We start from the raw sequence: 16669 nt of genomic DNA on the forward strand, positions 1-16669 counted from the left end.
CTGTCACCCAGGCTGGAGTGCGTACCATGGTGCGATCATAGCTCACTACGGCCTCCAACTCCTGCTTCAGCCTCCAGAGTAGCAAGGGGCTAATTTTTTTTTTTTTTTGAGACGGAGTCTCTGTTGCCTGAGTTGGAGTGCGGTGGTGCGTTCTTGGCTCACTGCAACCTCTGCCTCAAGCGATTTTCCTGCCTCAGCCTCCTGGGTTCAAGTGATTTTCCTGCCTCAGTCTCCTGAGTAGCTGGAATTACAGGCGCCAGCCACCATGCCCAGCTAGTTTTTTGTATTTCTAGTAGAGATGGGGTTTCACCACGTTGGCCTGGCTGGTCTTGAACCCATGACCTCGTGATTTGCCCACCTTGGCCCCCCCAAAGTGCTGGGATTTCAGGCATGAGCCACCGCACCCGGCAGCAGCGGCTAATTTTTTTAAAATTTCTTGTAGCAACAGGGTGTTGCTATGTTGCCCAGCTGGTCCTGAGTCACGGGTTACAGGTGTGTGTTGCCATGCCAGGCTTGCTTCCTCCTTCATTAAGTGGCCATTTTTCCACCTCAAAAATTGGTTTGGGACACAAGGAAGAATTGGAAATGCTTAAGATGAGAACAAAAGTTGAGACCACCCAAAACTGCTGGGACCTTACTAATGCCCAGTGCTGCCAGTGGTCGGACCAAGACCCCACACCAGACCCACTCCCCAGCTCCCGCTTATGGCCCCGTGGGAACAGACTGTATTCTTATCCTTTGGCATTTCTCTACAAATAAAAATGTAAGAGGTGCCACCGTGGTCCGGACTTTGTGCACTTGGCGTTGTGCTGAGCAAGGCGTGTGGCCTGTTCTTACCGCCAGGTTCTGCTGCCCCCACCCCCACTTCGGTGACTAAACCTGCAGCTCTGATCCTGTTCCCAAAGGGGCGGGAGGCTGGGCTCACTCCAGGCAGCCCCTGGCCTCCCTCACGGACCCCGTGTGTAGGGCTCATTGCTTTGATCGCCTTTCCAGCGCCGATGCTGCAGTAGCTGAGCCTGGCCTAGAGCTCGCGGTCACGAACACCGGCAGCCTCCTGCCTACGGTGTCCCGCGCCGTAGAAGAGCCTGCCCTGGCGCTGCGCTGGTCGTGGCTGCGTCAGCAGTGGGCCCGCACCTCCTTGCGTCTCCCTGTAGGCCAGCCCTGCCCCGGATCTAGGTGCCTGCCCCTGAAGCGCGCGGCTGCCGGTGATGAACCCGGAGGGCGGTGGGCGGCTGCTTCCGCCGGTAGGTGGGGGCGTTGAGCGGCCTCTGGGGACGGGGCGGGGCCTGCTCCTGGGGGAGGACTCCGCCCCCTCCCCAGGAGGCAAGTTAACTCGCGACCTTCACCAGGCGCGTTCTGGTCAAGATGGCGCTGGCGGCTGCTGTGCGAGTCCCTGCGCGCGTTCTGCTCCGCGCGGGTGCGAGACCCGAGGCGGGCAGGGGTCGGGGCCGGGGTTGGGGCCGGGGTCGGGGCCGGGGCCTGGAACTAATGGGCTCCTCCGCGCTGCCTTCGCAGGGGCCCGGCTCCTGGGCGCGGTCCTCGGGCGGACAGAGCGGGCGGACGGCGGGGGAGATGGCGCGCGGCGCTTCGGGAGCCAGCGGGTGTTGGTGGAGCCGGACGCGGGCGCAGGTGAGCGGACGGCACCGAGGGAGCGCGGGCGTGGGGCCGGGACCCGCGGGGGTCCGCGCTCGCGGGGCGCTATCGGAGAACCACGTCTGTCGACGCTCAGTTGCTGTTTAGAACCCAAGATTCGAAACAACCTTGCCTCTCTACCTGGATTCGTTCGTCGTGAGACAAAAGTTTCTGTTTTTAAAGTTGTAGGGGGCCGGGCGCGGTGGCTCGCGCCTGTAATCCTAGCACTTTGAGAGGCTGAGGCAGGCGGATCACCTGAGGTCAGGAGTTCGAGATCAGCCTGGCCAACATGATGAAACGCCATCTCTACTAAAAAATATAAAAGAAAAAAATAGCTGGGTGTGGTGGTGCCTGCCTGTAATCCCAGCTGCCTGGGAGGCTGAGGCAGAAGAATCGCTGGAACCTGGGAGGTGGAGGCTGCAGTGAGCCGAGATTGTGCCTCTGCACACCAGCTGGGCCACAGAGCAAGACTCCGTCTCTAAATAAATAAATAAATAAATAAATAAGTGGAGATATGAGCTGTTATCTAAGTTATTCAATTGGAAGTGGAAAAGAATATTTTGGAATAAAATGATGTTTGTTAACACTCCCATGTGGCACAGAATCTCGTCAGAACCGTCGTTCTGACCTCCCGTCAGAACCCTTGGTAAAACCCACTGGAAAGGATAGAAAAAGTACTTTTGGAAGAGAAGCCTGCGCGCTCCCTCCAGACAGGAGGCCGAGCTGAGGGCACCAAGAGGGCACGGCCCAGGCACGAGCAGTTCCTCATCCAGGACATGCTGACCCGGACCTCCCCCTGCAGGCCTCAGTCCCTGCTGTGGCTCCTGAGAGGAGGCCCTCCCCCTCTGCAAGTAGGTCACAGCCCTTGCCCTCCCCAACCCCCCAGACTCAGGGCTGTGCCCACACTGCACAGCTTCGGGACACCCGGCTCCCGGTGCCTCTTTTTGGTTCCGTCCTCTCTGTCTGGGCTCCTTCTACAAACTGAGAGGGATAAACCAAGACCAACTACAAACTGAGTTTCTTTTCTTTATTTTTGGAGATGTAGTCTTGCTCTTTCACCAGACTGGAGTACAGTGGCGCAACCTCGGCTCACTGCAACCTGTGCCTCCTGGGTTCAAGCAGTTCTCCCTCCTTAGCCTCCCAAGTAGCTCCGATTACAGGGGCCCACCACCATGTCCACTAATTTTTGTAAAAACTGAGTTTCTGAAGGGATCATTTCTGTAGCATATTTGAATATATTGCAACAAAATGCAAAAAAAAAAATTTATTTATTTTTTTCAGACAGCATCTCTGTCGCTCAGGCTGGAGTGCAATGGCATGGTCCTGGCTCACTGCAATCTCAGTCAGGCCTGACTTTCTGACCCCAAACTCTACTTTGTCTTTTTGTCTACCTTTTTTTTTTGAGACGGAGTCTCGCTCTGTCGCCCAGGCTAGAGTGCAGTGGCACAATATCTGTTCACTGCAAGCTCCGCCTCCCGGATTCACGCCATTCTCCTGCCTCAGCCTCCCGAGCAGCTGGGACTACAGGCGCCCAGGTAATTTTTTTTGTATTTTTAGTAGAGACGGGGTTTCACCATGTTAGCCAGGACGGTCTCGATCTCCTAACCTTGTGATCTGCCTGCCTCCGCCTCCCAAAGTGCTGGGATTACAGGCGTGAGCCACCGCGCCCAACTTACTTTGTCTCTTTATATGGTGAAACGGGGAGGCACTTGGGTAAAAAATTGTCATTGCACCAACACTTTTCCTTTTTTACTGGAGGTAATGTGTGTGTGTGTATGTGTGTGTGTGTATGTGTGTGTGTGTGTGTGTGTGTGTGTACATAAAAATGTTTATACCTGGCCGGGCGAGGTGGCTTAAGCCTGTAATCCCAGCACTTTGGGAGGCCAAGATGGGCGGATCACGAGGTCAGGAGATTGAGACCATCCTGGCTAACCCGGTGAAACCCCATCTCTACTAAAATATACAAAAAAAACTAGCTGGGCGAGGTGGCGGGCGCCCGTAGTCCCAGCTACTCAGGAGGCTGACGCAGGAGAATGGCGTAAACCCAGGAGGCAGAGCTTGCAGTGAGCTGAGATCCGGCCACTGCACTCCAGCCTGGGCGACAGAGTGAGACTCCGTCTCAAAAAAAAATGTTTATACCTAACATTTACCATTCTAGCCATTTTGCTCAGTACAGCCCAGTAGCAGTAAGTACATTCACAATGTTGTGTAGTCCACACTATTCATTCCAATACCTTAAGATACGTGTTTTTGAGGTCGGGCCCAGTGACTCACTCCTGTAATCCCAGCACTTTGGGAGGCTGAGGCGGACGGATCATGAGGTCAGGAGATCGAGACCATCCTGGCTAACACAGTGAAACCCTGTCTCTACTAAAAATACAAAACATTAGCCGGGCGAGGTGGCGGGCGCCTGTAGTCCCAGCTACTCGGGAGGCTGAGGCAGGAGAATGGCATGAACCCAGGGGGTGGAGCTTGCAGTGAGCCGAGATCACGCCACTGCACTCCAGCCTGAGCAACAGAGCGAGACTCCGTCTCAAAAAAATATATATGTGTATGTTTTTGACCAGGCGCCATGGATCATGCCTGTAATCCCAGCACTTTGGGAGGCCAACACAGGAGGATCAGTTGAGCCCAGGAGTTTGAGACCAGCCTGGACAACATAGCGAGACTCCATCTCTACAAAAAATTTTAAAATTAGCCATGTGCGGAGCTGTATGCTACTGGGTAGGCTGAGGCAGATCACTTGAGACCAGGAGGTCGGGGATGCAATGAGCTATGATTGTACCACTGGACTCCAGCCTGGGCAGCAGATCAAGACTCTGTCTGAAAAAACAATAAATAAATAAGGAATATTTAGTACCCACCCTATGCCAGGAATGTAGCCACTTCCCACGTGATGTCTAAGCTCTTCCAGAGTCTCCTTGTTTTGTTTTTGTTTGTTTGTTTGTTTGTTTGAGGCAGAGTCTCGCTCTGTACCCCAGGCTGGAGTGCAGTGGCCCAATCTTGGCTCACTGCAAGCTCCGCCTCCCGGGTTCACGCCATTCCCCCGCCTCAGCCTCCCAAGTAGCTGGGACTACAGGCACCCGCCACTACGCCCGGCTAATTTTTTTTTTGTATTTTTAGTAGAAACAGGGTTTCACCGTGTCAGCCAGGATGGTCTCGATCTCCTGTCCTTGTGATCCGCCCACCTCGGTGTCCCAAAGTGCTGGGATTACAGGTGTGAGCCCCTGTGCCCGGCCTCTCCTTGGTTATCTTATGCTCATCTCTGGTCTCTTTTTTTTTTTTGAAACGGAGTCTCGCTGTATCACCCAGGCTGGAGTGCAGTGGCCGAATCTCAGCTCACTGCAAGCTCTGCCTCCTGGGTTTACGCCATTCTCCTGCCTCAGCCTCCGGAGTAGCTGGGACTACAGGCGCCCGCCATCTCGCCTGGCTAGTTTTTTTGTATTTTTAGTAGAGACGGGGTTTCACCGTGTTAGCCAGGATGGTCTCGATCTCCTGACCTCGTGATCCACCCGTCTCGGCCTCCCAAAGTGCTGGGATTACAGGCTTGAGCCACCGCGCCCGGCCTCATCTCTGGTCTCTTTACCTTTCCCCCCAGTGTCCTTGTTACCAGAACACCAGCTTGGTCTAAATCCATGCTGCTCACCACACACATAGCCAATGACTGAGGCCAGGCGCAGTGACTCATGCCTGTAATCCCAGCACTTTTGGGGAGGCCTAGGTGGGCGGATCATTTGAGGTCAGAAGCTCGAGGCCAGCCTGGCCAACATAGTGAAACCCCCTCTACTAAAAATACAAAAGATAGCCAGGCATGGGAACACACGCCTGTAATCCCAGCTCTTCGGGAGGCTGAGGCAGGAGAATTGCTTGAAGCCGGAAGGCAGAGGTTGCAGTGAGCCAAGATCGCGCCACTGCACTCCAGCCTGGGTGAGAAAGCGAGACTCCATCTCAAAAAAATAAAATAGGATGGGCGTGGTGGCTCACGCCTGTAATCCCAACATTTTGGGAGGCTAAGGCAAGCAGATCACCTGAGGTCAGGAGTGTTCAAGATCAGCTTGGCCAACATGGCAAAACTCCACCTCTACTAAAAATACAGAAATTAGCCTGGCATGGTGGCAGGCGCCTGTAATGCTGGCTACTTGGGAGGTTGAGCCAGGAGAATCCCTTGAACCCAGGAGGCAGAGGTTGCAGTGAGCTGATAGCACTCCATTGCACTCCATCCTGGGCGACAGAGTGAGACTCCATCTCCAAAAAATAAAAATAAAAAATAAATAGGCCAGGCGCGGTGGCTAAAGCCTGTAATCTCAGCACTTTGGGAGGCCGAGGCAGGTGGATCATGGGGTCAGGAGATCGAGACCATCCTGGCTAACACGGTGAAACCCCGACTCTACTAAAAATACAAAAAAAATTAGCCGGGCTTGGTGGTGAGCACCTGTAGTCCCAGCTGCTTGGGAGGCTGAGGCAGAAGAATGGCATGAACCCAGGAGGCGGAACTTGCAGTGAGCCGAGATTGCACCACTGCGCTCCAGCCTGGGCGACAGAGCAAGACTCTGTCTCAAAAAATAAATAAATAAATAAATAAAAATGTAAAAAAACATAAATAAATAGTAATGACCACATGGATGAGCCTTGAACACATGATACTCAGTGGAAAAAGCCGGCCACAAAGCCCACATACTGTGGTATCCTGATGATATGGAATGGCCGGAGCAGGCAGAACCATAGACACAGAACGCAGATTGGCGGCCGCCAGGGGCTGGGGGTGGGATGGGGAGCAACTGCTAATGGGGACAGGGATTCTTTTGGGGACAATGAAAAGATTCTGGAGCTAGGCAGTGGCGATAGTTGCACAACACAGTCAGTATACTGAATTATGTAAGTGCCTGACTTGTTCACTTAAAAATGGCTGATTTAGGCTGGGTACAGTGGCTCATGCCTATAATCCCAACACTTTGGGAGGCCGATGCAGGAGGATCACCTGAGGTCAGGAGTTCGTGACCAGCCTGGCCAACCTGTTGAAACCCCTTCTCTACTAAAAATGCAAAAATTAGCCAGGCGTGGTGGTGTGTGCCTGTAATTCCAGCTTCTCGGGAGGCTAAGGCAGAAGAATGACTTGAACCCAGGAGGCAGAGGCTGCAGTGAGCCGAGATCGCACTGCTGCACTCCAGCCTGGGTGACAGAGCGAGACTCTGTCTCAAAAAAAATAAAGATAGAAAATGATTAATTTGACTGGGCAGAGTGGCTCACGCCTGTAATCCCAGCACTTTGGTAGGCCGAGGTGGGTGAATCACGAGGTCAAGAGATCAAGACCATCCTGGCCAACCAACATGGTGAAACCCCATCTCTACTAAAAATACAAAAACTAGCTGGGTGTAGTGGTGCACGCCTGTAGTCCTAGCTACTCCGGAGGCTGAGGCAGGAGAATTACTTGAACCCAGGAGGTGGAGGTTGCAGTGAGCTGAGATTGCATCACTGCACTCCAGCCTTGATGACAGAGTGAGACTGTCAAAAAAAATAATAGGCCGGGCGCGGTGGCTCAAGCCTGTAATCCTAGCACTTTGGGAGGCCGAGACGGGCGGATCACGAGGTCAGGAGATCAAGACCATCCTGGCTAACACAGTGAAACTCCGTCTCTACTAAAAAATACAAAAAAACTAGCCGGGCGAGGTGGCGGGCGCCTGTAGTCCCAGCTACTCGGGAGGCTGAGGCAGGAGAATGGCGTGAACCCGGGAGACGGAGCTTACAGCGAGCCGAGATCACGCCACTCTATTCCAGTCTGGGTGACAGAATAAGACTCCGTCTCAAAAAAAAAAATGAAGGAAAGAGAGAGAGAAAGAAAATGGTTAATTTAAAAAGCATGCAGTTTATATAGAATAAATGAAATTGTTAATTTACGTTATATCGATCTTACTTCAATTTAAAAAGCCATAGGCTCACTCCTGTACTCTAGCACTTTGGGAGCCTGAGGCAGAAGGACCACTTGAACTCAGGAGTTCAAGACCAGCCTGGGCAACAAAAGGAGACTTCGTCTGTACTAAAAAATCAAAAAAATTAACTGGGCATTGTGGCCCGTGCCTGTGATCCCAGCTACTCAGCAGACTGAGTTGGGAGGATCACTGGAGCACAGGAGGTCAAAGCTGCAGTGAGCAGAGATCACACCCCTACACTCCAGCCTGGGTGATAGAGCGAGACTCTGTCTCAAAAATAATAATAATTAATAAAAAATAACCCCCAGGCCGGGCACTGTGGCTCACGCCTGTAATCCTGGCACTTTGGGAGGCCGAGGCGAGTGGATCACCTGTGATCGGGAGTTCAAGACCAGCCTGACCAACATGGAGAAACCCCGTCTCTACTAAAAATACAAAATTAGCTGGGTGTAGTGGCACGCACCTGTAATCCCAGCTACTCGGGAGGCTGAGGCAGTCAAATCGCTTGAACCCAGGAGGCGGAGGCTGCGGTGAGCCAAGATCACCCCATTGCACTCCAACCAGAGCAACAAGAGCGAAACTCCATCTCAAACAAAAATAGGACCGGGCACGGTAGCTCACACCTGTAATCCCAACACTTTGGGAGGCTGAGGTGGGCGGATCACAAGGTCAGGAGATTGAGACCATCCTGGCTAACACGGTGAAACCCTGTCTCTACTAAAAATACAAAAGAATTAGCCGGTCATGGTGACGGGCGCCTGTAGTCCCAGCTACTCGGGAGGCTGAGGCAGGAGAATGGCGTGAACCCGGGAGGCGGAGCTTGCAGTGAGCTGAGATCCGGCCACTGCACTCCAGCCTGGGCGACAGAGCGAGACTCCGTCTCTAAATAAATAAAGAAACAAACAAAACCCCCCAAATGCACAGCTATCACGGCTTGGTTGAGGGTGCAGGCTCATCAGAGTGCTTTTCCAGTGCCAGGTGTGAGCTTTCTCTTTGCTCTCTCTTTTTTTTTTTTTTTTGAGACGGAGTCTCGCTCTGTCGCCCGAACTGGAGTGCAGTGGTGCGATCTCAGCTCACTGCAAGCTCCGCCTCATGGGTTCACGCCATTCTCCTGCCTCAGCCTCCTGAGTAGCTGGGACTACAGGCGCCCGCCACCTCGCCCGGCTAGTTTTTTGTATATTTTAGTAGAGACGGGGTTTCACCGTGTTAGCCAGGATGGTCTCGATCTCCTGACCTTGTGATCTGCCCGTCTCGGCCTCCCAAAGTGCTGGGATTACATCTCTTTTCTCATTTTTTAAATTAGGGGTGGCTGTGATGAAATTGAAGCACCCCCCGGTGAACACCCTGAGCCTGGAGTTTCTGACGGAGCTGGTCATCTGCCTGGAGAAGCTGGAGAGTGACAGGAGCTTCCGCGGTGTCGTCCTGACCTCCGTACGTGTCCGTTCCGCTCCCTACCCCTGCCCAAGTTCTCTGATAGGAGCACAGGCCTGTTGCACATGGGAAGAGGCAGAGCCTGCCGGCAGGTGGTGCAGGCAGCCAGCAGCCCCACCACCCTGAACTCCAGGTGCCTCCACGGGAGGCTTCCAGGAGCATGGTCTGGGTGTGCCCCAGCAGGGAGCCAAACTGTCACGGGCCTCAAGCAGATCATTCCCAAAGGTAAAGGTGGGCCAGTCTGGGAGATAACCTTCCCAGGAGACGGCTTTCCCAAGAGACAGCCTTCCCGGGACACGTCCTTCCCGGTAGGCAGAATTCCCAGGAGACAGCCTTCCTGGCCTGGGCCGTCATCCAGGCGGACACTGGGGGGAGCTGTGGGCAGCGAGTGAGGGAGAGCCATGCATCTATGGGGTCACCTTGGATCCTAAGCACACCTGGTGGTGGGTTCCTGGGGTGCTCCCCGCTAGGATCACTTGGGTGCCCTGAGCCAGTCCTGCGAACAATGCCCGTGTTCTCTGATCCTCTGTGGGCCAGTCTTCGGGGCAAGTTCTCAGAGGGGGAACCTCTTTGGTCTGAGTTCTTGTGCAGGGGACTCTAAGTGTTGCCTGAGTGCTGGCGAACGCTAGGCGTGGCATCTGTGGGAACGATGTCATTACCAGGGTCGCGGAGGGGCAATAAGTAGTGTCAGGCCCAGGAGGATGAGACCCCTGAGGGGAGGTGGGCCATGGCCGAGGTGACAGGAGTGAGGGGTCCTCGGAGGCTGGGGTAGCTTTACAGGGCCTGGCCTAGAACTCCTGACCTCAAGTGATCCGCCCACCTTGGCCTCCCAAAGTGCTGGCCGTGTCCAGCCTTGTGTACTTATTGAGACAGAATCTCTCTCTGTTGCCCAGGCTGGAGTACAGTGACGTGATCTTGGCTTACTACAACCTCCGCCTCCTGGGTTCAAGCGGTTCTTGAATCTTGAAAATTTTAAAAATTTTTGGTAGAGACAGTGTCTTTGTTGCCCATGTTGGTCTTGAACTCCTGGGCTCAAGCAGTCCTCCCACCTCAACTTCCCGATGCGCTAGGATTACAGGTGTGAGCCATTGCACCTGGTTAATTTTTTTTGCTTAATTTTTACTTTTTTGTACAGATGGGGTCTTGCTGTGTTGCCCAGGCTGGTCTTGAACTCCTGGCCTCAAGCAGTCCTCCCATCTTGGCCTCCCAAATCTCTGGGATTACAGGCATGAGCCACCACGCCGGGCCTGGGTCTTGAGTAATGGAAGTAGAACGCGTTTTGTAGAAACAAAGAACCCGCCTGCCCGTTCTGTGCGGCGGCAGCTCACGTTTGGGCACAGTGGAGCTGCGTTGCACACCCGCACTGCTCCTGGCTTTTTCACATGACCTGAGGATGTGGAGGCCATCCCATCTGTCCCGGCCCCCGCCTCCTCACACACATTAGGTGGTTGTCGTCCTTTCTGTGGACAGTGTGGGGTAAACATCTGCCCAGCTCTGCTTGTGTGAATCAGGGTGAGCTGGGTTTGGCTGCAGGAACAAGTTCACCCACAGCCTTGGAGCATCCGGCCCTCGGGAGGAAAACGTGCTGTGTCGTGCAGAGGGGAGGGCACCTTTGTTGTTTGCTCAGGGTGCTGTGACCGTGCAGGGGCCCCAGGGTGGGTTTTCCACTCCTCCCCGAGCCCACCTCCCTGGCCAGCAGCCCTGACTGGGCGTCTGAGGCCCCCGTGCTGGCACCCGCTACTCTGGCCATGGGAGGTTCCCTCCCACCTGTGCTCACCCCTCGCCCGCCCTTGGTAGCTCTTGAGAAACCCACACTTTCCAGATCCTTCTCCCACTCTAGCACTTCCTGGTCCACACGGCGGTCTGTGGCTTGCTTGGCCCTTTCCGGGTGAATGATTCAGAACATGCACCTCCTCTGAACTCTAAGGAGTCTTCACCACACCTCTGGGTTCCTCTGCCCGAGCCGGGCGTGCGGAGCCTGAGGCCCAGCGCTCTGATGTCCCTGGGAGGTGCCTGGCCCTGCCTGTCCTCTCCTATCCAGTTTGAAGCGGGAAAGGGAAGAATGTTCTGGAAAGTACAGGGAAGCCGGGTCCAGGGCCTAGGCCGAGTCCTTGGAGCGCCTAGTCCTGGCTCCATGGGGGCAGCACCCACACCCTGAGTGTGACCTGGCCCTGCTGTGCCTTGGGCACTTGGGCTCCTCAGTCTTCCTGCTGTGATGCCAGCTGGGAGGTGGACTCTGATGGGTGCGTGGCCCTGGCGCCCCCTGCAGGACTGTCCGGGTGTCTTCTCGGCCGGCCTGGACCTGACAGAGATGTGTGGGAGGAGCCCCGCCCACTATGCCGAGTACTGGAAGGCGGTGCAGGAGCTGTGGCTGCGGTTCTACCAGTCCAACCTGGTGCTGGTCTCCGCCATCAATGTGAGTGTCCCCAGTACCAGGTGGCCTCGCTGGCTCTTCTGGGCCAGCCCCGGGGGGTGGGGCAGACACTGTCCTGCCCTTGGAATCTCTCACAGGGGAAGGGAATGGTTGGGGAGACCCTGAGATGTGCACAGATGAGTGCCATTGCAGACCGCATGGCGTGCTGGGCCTCAGGTGAGGGGCCTGCCTGGGTCTGTCAGACAAGACCCAGAAAAGAGCCAGTGGGTAGGGACCAGGGCCTGGGGTTGATGCCAGCCTGGGTGGAGGCTGTGTGTGGTGGAAACATCACTCCATCCCTCCCCAAGGAAGGCCAGGGAAGCTGAGGACAACGTGGAGGCTCCACCTCTGGAACCAGGGTGTCCTGTGGGGTGGCTGTGACACGTTGGGTGCGGGCCAGAGCCTGGTGAAGGGGAGGGCTGGTGTGAGAGAAGCCTCACGGGTGCACGGCCATGCAGACAGGACGGGTCCTGTGCGGGGCAGTGGGTGCCTGCAGTGACCGCAGGGTGAGTGTGGGGTTCCCAGGACATTCTGGTGGCGCGAGCTGCTGGGGTGGTAACGAGGCCCCATGGGGCATGACGGCTCTGACTAAATCCTTATGTGGCATTTTAGCATTGAGTAAAAGCTCTGAAAGGACAAGCAACTTGCTCCCCTAACTGAATGGTTTTAAAAAGTGATTTTCTGTTGCCTAAGAACTAATGACCCTGGGCTGAGGACGAGCCTCAGACCCTCCTTGTGGAGCACTAAGGGGCCAGTTCCTTCCCCATCCATTTCCTGGTACACACCCAGCCCAGCCCAGACCATTGTGGGTATGGAGCCCTGTGGGGGTTGGGGCACACCGAGGGCACAGGCCCTCCTTGGCATCCTTGGACCCAGCCCTCTGGAATGCAGTTGGGACCAGCAGCATCTAAGAGTCTAAGAGCCCTGTCTGGCCTCTCCCTGCAGGGAGCCTGCCCTGCCGGAGGCTGCCTGATGACCCTGACCTGTGACTACCGTGTCCTGGCAGACAACCCCAGGTACTGCATAGGACTCAACGAGACCCAGCTGGGTATCGTCGCCCCTTTCTGGTAAGGCCCGGGGCTGCAGCCACACTCCATGCTTGTCGTGGAGGGAACTGACCCACCTGGGGCCACATGGTGAGCGGGTGTCTGCGTTCCAGGTTCAAAGACACCCTGGAGAACATCATCGGGCACCGGGCGGCCGAGCGTGCGCTGCAGCTGGGGCTACTCTTCCCACCGGCAGAGGCCCTGCAGGTGGGCATAGTGGACCAGGTGGTCCCAGAGGAGCAGGTGCAGAGCACTGCGCTGTCAGCGATAGCCCAGTGGATGACCACACCAGGTGAGGCACAGGGCATGGCGGGCGCCCGATGATGCTGGGGAGACCAGAAGGTTCTCTACCCAGAGGTTCTCTGTGGACATCGTGACTGCAGGAGACTGTTCAGAATCACAGTCATGTGGGTGTCAGGAGACTGCTGTAACAACGCAGCACAGACCGGGTGGCCCAGACCACAGAAGTTGATCTCATGGTGCTGGAGACCAGAGGTGCAAAATCAAGGTGTGGGCAGGGCTGCCCTTCCTCCCTGGGCTCCAGGGGAGGCTCCTTGGTGCCCCTGCCCACTTCTGCTGGCTCCAGGCCTCCCTGGGCTTGTGGACACCTTGCTCTAATCTCTGCCTCCATCCTTACGCAGATTTCTCCCCTGTGTTTTCATGGGTCTCAGGTCTCTCCATTCTCAGGACTCCTGCCATGTGATTTAGGACCTACCCTAAATCCAAGATGATCCCAACTTAATTACATCTGCAGAGACTCTTTCCAAATAAGGTCACACTTCCAGGTTCCAGAGCTGTGGTTAGGAATTGGACCTATCTTTTGGGACACACTTTTCAACCTACCACAAAGACAGTTGTCCACTTCACAGAAATAGAGCTGGTCATGTCAGCGATGGTATACACCAGGCCCAGCAAATGCCGTCTCTAAAGGGCCAGGTGGCTTGCGGGCTCTGTAGGTAAGACCTTTGTGGTAGAAAGCAGCCACGGAGGAGACGTAAACTGACAGGTGTAGCTGTGATCTGGCAAAGCTTTATGGACACTGGGCCAGGCGCGGTGGCTCACACCTTGTAATCTCAGCACTTTGGGAGGCCGAGGCAGGCAGATCACTTGAGATCAGGAGTTCGAGACCAGCCTGGCCAACATGGTGAAAACCCATCACGGCCGGGCGCGGTGGCTCAAGCCTGTAATCCCAGCACTTTGGGAGGCCGAGACGGGCGGATCACGAGGTCAGGAGATCGAGACCATCCTGGCTAATACGGTGAAACCCTGTCTCTACTAAAAATACAAAAACTAGCCGGGCGAGGTGGCGGGTGCCTGTAGTCCCAGCTACTCGGGAGGCTGAGGCAGGAGAATGGCGGAAACCCGGGAGGCGGAGCTTGCAGTGAGCTGAGATCCGGCACTGCACTCCAGTCCGGGCGACAGAGCGAGACTCCGCCTCAAAAAAAAAAAAAAAAAAAACCCATCTCTACTAAAAATACAAAAATGGGCCGGGCGTGGTGGCTCACGCCTGTAATCCCAGCACTTTGGGAGGCCGAGGCGGGCGGATCACGAGGTCAGGAGATCGAGGCCATCCTGGCTAACACAGTGAAACCCCGTCTCTACTAAACATACAAAAATTAGCCGGGCATGGGTGCAGGCGCCTGTCGTCCCAGCTACTTGGGAGGCTGAGACAGGAGAATGGCGTGAACCCGGGAGGCAGAGCTTGCAGTGAGCCAAGATCACACCACTGCACTCCAGCCTGGGCAACAGAGCAAGACTCTGTCTCAAAGAAAAAAAAAAAAAATACAAAAATGAGCCGGGCATGGTGGCACGTGCCTGTAATTACAGCTACTTGGGAGGTTGAGGCAGGAGAATCACTTGAACTTGGGAGGCAGAGGATGGAGTGAGCCAAGATCATGCCAGTGTACTCCAGCCTGGGTGACAGCAAGACTCCATCTCAGAAAAAAAAAAAAAAAAAGATTTACGGACATTGAAATTTGAGTTTCACATAATTTTCACTTGTCACAGAATACTAACCTTTTGATTTTCAACTCCTCAAAAATGTAAAAACCAGCCCAGTACAGTGGCTCAGGCCTGTAATCCGAGCACTTTGAGATGCCAAAGCGGGTGGATCACCTGAGGTCAGGAGTTTGAGACCAGCCTGGCCAACATGGCGAAACCCCGTCTCTACTAAAAATATAAAAATTAGTCAGGTGTGGGGGCAGGTGCCTATAATCCCACCTACTCGGGAAGGCTGAGGCCAGAGAAGCACTTGAACCTGGGAGGCTGAGGTTGCAGTGAGCCAAGATCATGCCACTGCACTCCAGCCTGGGCGACACAGATTCGGTCTCAAAAAAGTAAAAACCGTTCATAGCTTCAGGGCCTTGGGAAGCCAGATTTACCAACCCTGATACAAGTAACTGAAGGCTGTTCTGCCATTTCCCGTCCTGTAAGAGAATATTCAGTGCCATGGAAAAATATTTTTTTTTCTTTTTTTTTTTTGAGACAGAGTCTCACTCAGTCCCTCAGGCTGGAGTACAGTGGCACAATCTCAGCTCACTGCAACCTCCACCTCCTGGGTTCACGCCATTCTCCTGCCTCAGCCTCCTGCACCATGGAAATATTCTTCATAATATAATTGAGTGAAAATAACACGTTAAGTGGCTGGGCGCGGTGGCTCACGCCTGTAATCCCAGCACTTTGGGAGGCCAAGGCGAGTGGATCACCTGAGGTCAGGAGTTCAAGATCAGCCTGACCAACATGGTGAAACTTCACCCTTCTCTACTAAAAATACAAAAATTAGCCAGGCGTGGTGACGCTTCTATAATCCCAGCTACTCAGGAGGCTGAGGCAGGAGAATTGCTTGAACCTAGGAGGTGGAGGTTGCAGTGAGCTGAGATCATGCCACTGTAGTCCAGCCTGGGCGACAGACACTCCATCTCAAAAATAAATAAATAATACAAAATTGGTCAGGCGGTGTGGTGCACGCCTGTAGTCCCAGCTACTCGGGAGGCTGAGGTGAGAGGATCACCTGAGCCCAGGAATTCAAGGCTGCAGTGAGTCATGATCACACTACTGCACTCCAGTGTGGGTGACAGAGAAGATCTTTCTCTTAAAAAAAAAAATATAGGGCCGGGTGTGGTGGCTCATGCCTGTAAAACCAGCACTTTGGGAGGCCGAGATGGGTGGATCACCTGAGCTCGGGAGTTCGGGACCAGCCTGGCCAACATGGGGAAACCCCATCTCTACTAAAAATGCAAAATTAGCTGGGCGTGGTGGCGCATACCTGTAATCCCAGCTACTCGGGAGGCTGATGCAGGAGAATCACTTGAACCCAGGAGGCAGAGGTTGCAGTGAGCCGAGATCATACCACTGCAGCCTGGGCAACAGAGCAAGACTCCATCTCAAAAAAATAAATAAATGGCCGGGCGCGGTGGCTCAAGCCTGTAATCCCAGCACTTTGGGAGGCCGAGACGGGCGGATCACGAGGTCAGGAGATCGAGACCATCCTGGCGAACACTGTGAAACCCCGTCTCTACTAAAAAATACAAAAAACTAGCCGGGCGAGGTGGCGGGCGTCTGTAGTCCCAGCTACTCGGGAGGCTGAGGCAGGAGAATGGCGTGAACCCGGGAGGCGGAGCTTGCAGTGAGCTGAGATCCGGCCACTGCACTCCAGCCCCGGCGACAGAGCAAGACTCCGTCTCAAAATAAATAAATAAATGAATGAATGAATGAATGAGTGAATGAATGTAAGTTGGGAGTCACCCCACTGCCCTGAAAGCGGGATTTCAGTGGTAGGTCCCATTTTCTTTAGACCATGCTCGACAGCTGACGAAGGCCATGATGCGAAAGGCCACAGCCAGCCGCCTGATCACTCAGCGTGATGCGGACGTGCAGAACTTCGTCAGCTTCATCTCCAAAGACTCCATCCAGAAGTCCCTGCAGCTGTACTTAGAAAGGCTCAAAGAAAAGAAACACTAACGGCTGGGCTGCCAGACTTACAGCCACGCGTGCCCCTCTGGGTCCCAGGGAGGTCTTAAACAAGGCATTTTTCAACTTAAAATTACTGCCAGCGTTTCATTTGACTGATTTTACATAGAAGTTCCTGTTCCTCGTAGCCCGGTGGCCCAAGGCCGAACCACACACAAACACACACGGGTGCCTGTGCCCCGCAGGCAAGGGGAGTTGAGAGCAGCCTTTTGACTTGGGACTGTGACTGGCAGGGGGCGCCATTCTGGACC

General features: G+C 54.6%; 1 protein-coding gene across 3 annotated transcripts; it reads left to right on the forward strand.

Annotated features, from left to right (window-relative positions):
* Positions 1–1224: 1224 nt before the first annotated feature.
* Positions 1225–16491, forward strand: ECI1 (enoyl-CoA delta isomerase 1). 3 transcript variants are annotated; one of them, XM_033236116.1, is made up of 7 exons: positions 1225–1244; positions 1516–1629; positions 8863–8990; positions 11260–11406; positions 12349–12470; positions 12563–12741; positions 16243–16491. In XM_033236116.1, the coding sequence occupies exons 3-7, from the start codon at positions 8874–8876 to the stop codon at positions 16407–16409; spliced, it is 732 nt and encodes a 243-aa protein (XP_033092007.1). In that variant the 5' UTR covers positions 1225–1244; positions 1516–1629; positions 8863–8873; the 3' UTR covers positions 16410–16491. The 3 variants fall into 3 exon arrangements, with proteins under 3 accessions (XP_033092007.1, XP_033092006.1, XP_033092005.1); XM_033236114.1 differs by lacking the exon at positions 1225–1244 and adding an exon at positions 1282–1417; XM_033236115.1 differs by lacking the exons at positions 1225–1244; positions 11260–11406 and adding an exon at positions 1281–1417.
* The last annotated feature ends 178 nt before the right edge of the window (positions 16492–16669 follow it).

This window comes from Trachypithecus francoisi, unplaced genomic scaffold (genome assembly GCF_009764315.1).
Source record: "Trachypithecus francoisi isolate TF-2019V2 unplaced genomic scaffold, Tfra_2.0 Lachesis_group15, whole genome shotgun sequence".
NCBI lineage: Eukaryota > Metazoa > Chordata > Mammalia > Primates > Cercopithecidae > Trachypithecus > Trachypithecus francoisi.

Excerpts from the sequence above, each read along its gene's own strand:
- ECI1 (XM_033236114.1), top strand. The coding sequence starts at position 1,366 with ATGGCGCTGGCGGCTGCTGTGCGAGTCCCTGCGCGCGTTCTGCTCCGC. Across the intron at positions 11,407-12,348 it reads TGCTGGTCTCCGCCATCAAT|GGAGCCTGCCCTGCCGGAGG; the intron begins GTGAGTGTCCCC and ends CTCTCCCTGCAG. Across the intron at positions 12,742-16,242 it reads CCAGTGGATGACCACACCAG|ACCATGCTCGACAGCTGACG; the intron begins GTGAGGCACAGG and ends CATTTTCTTTAG.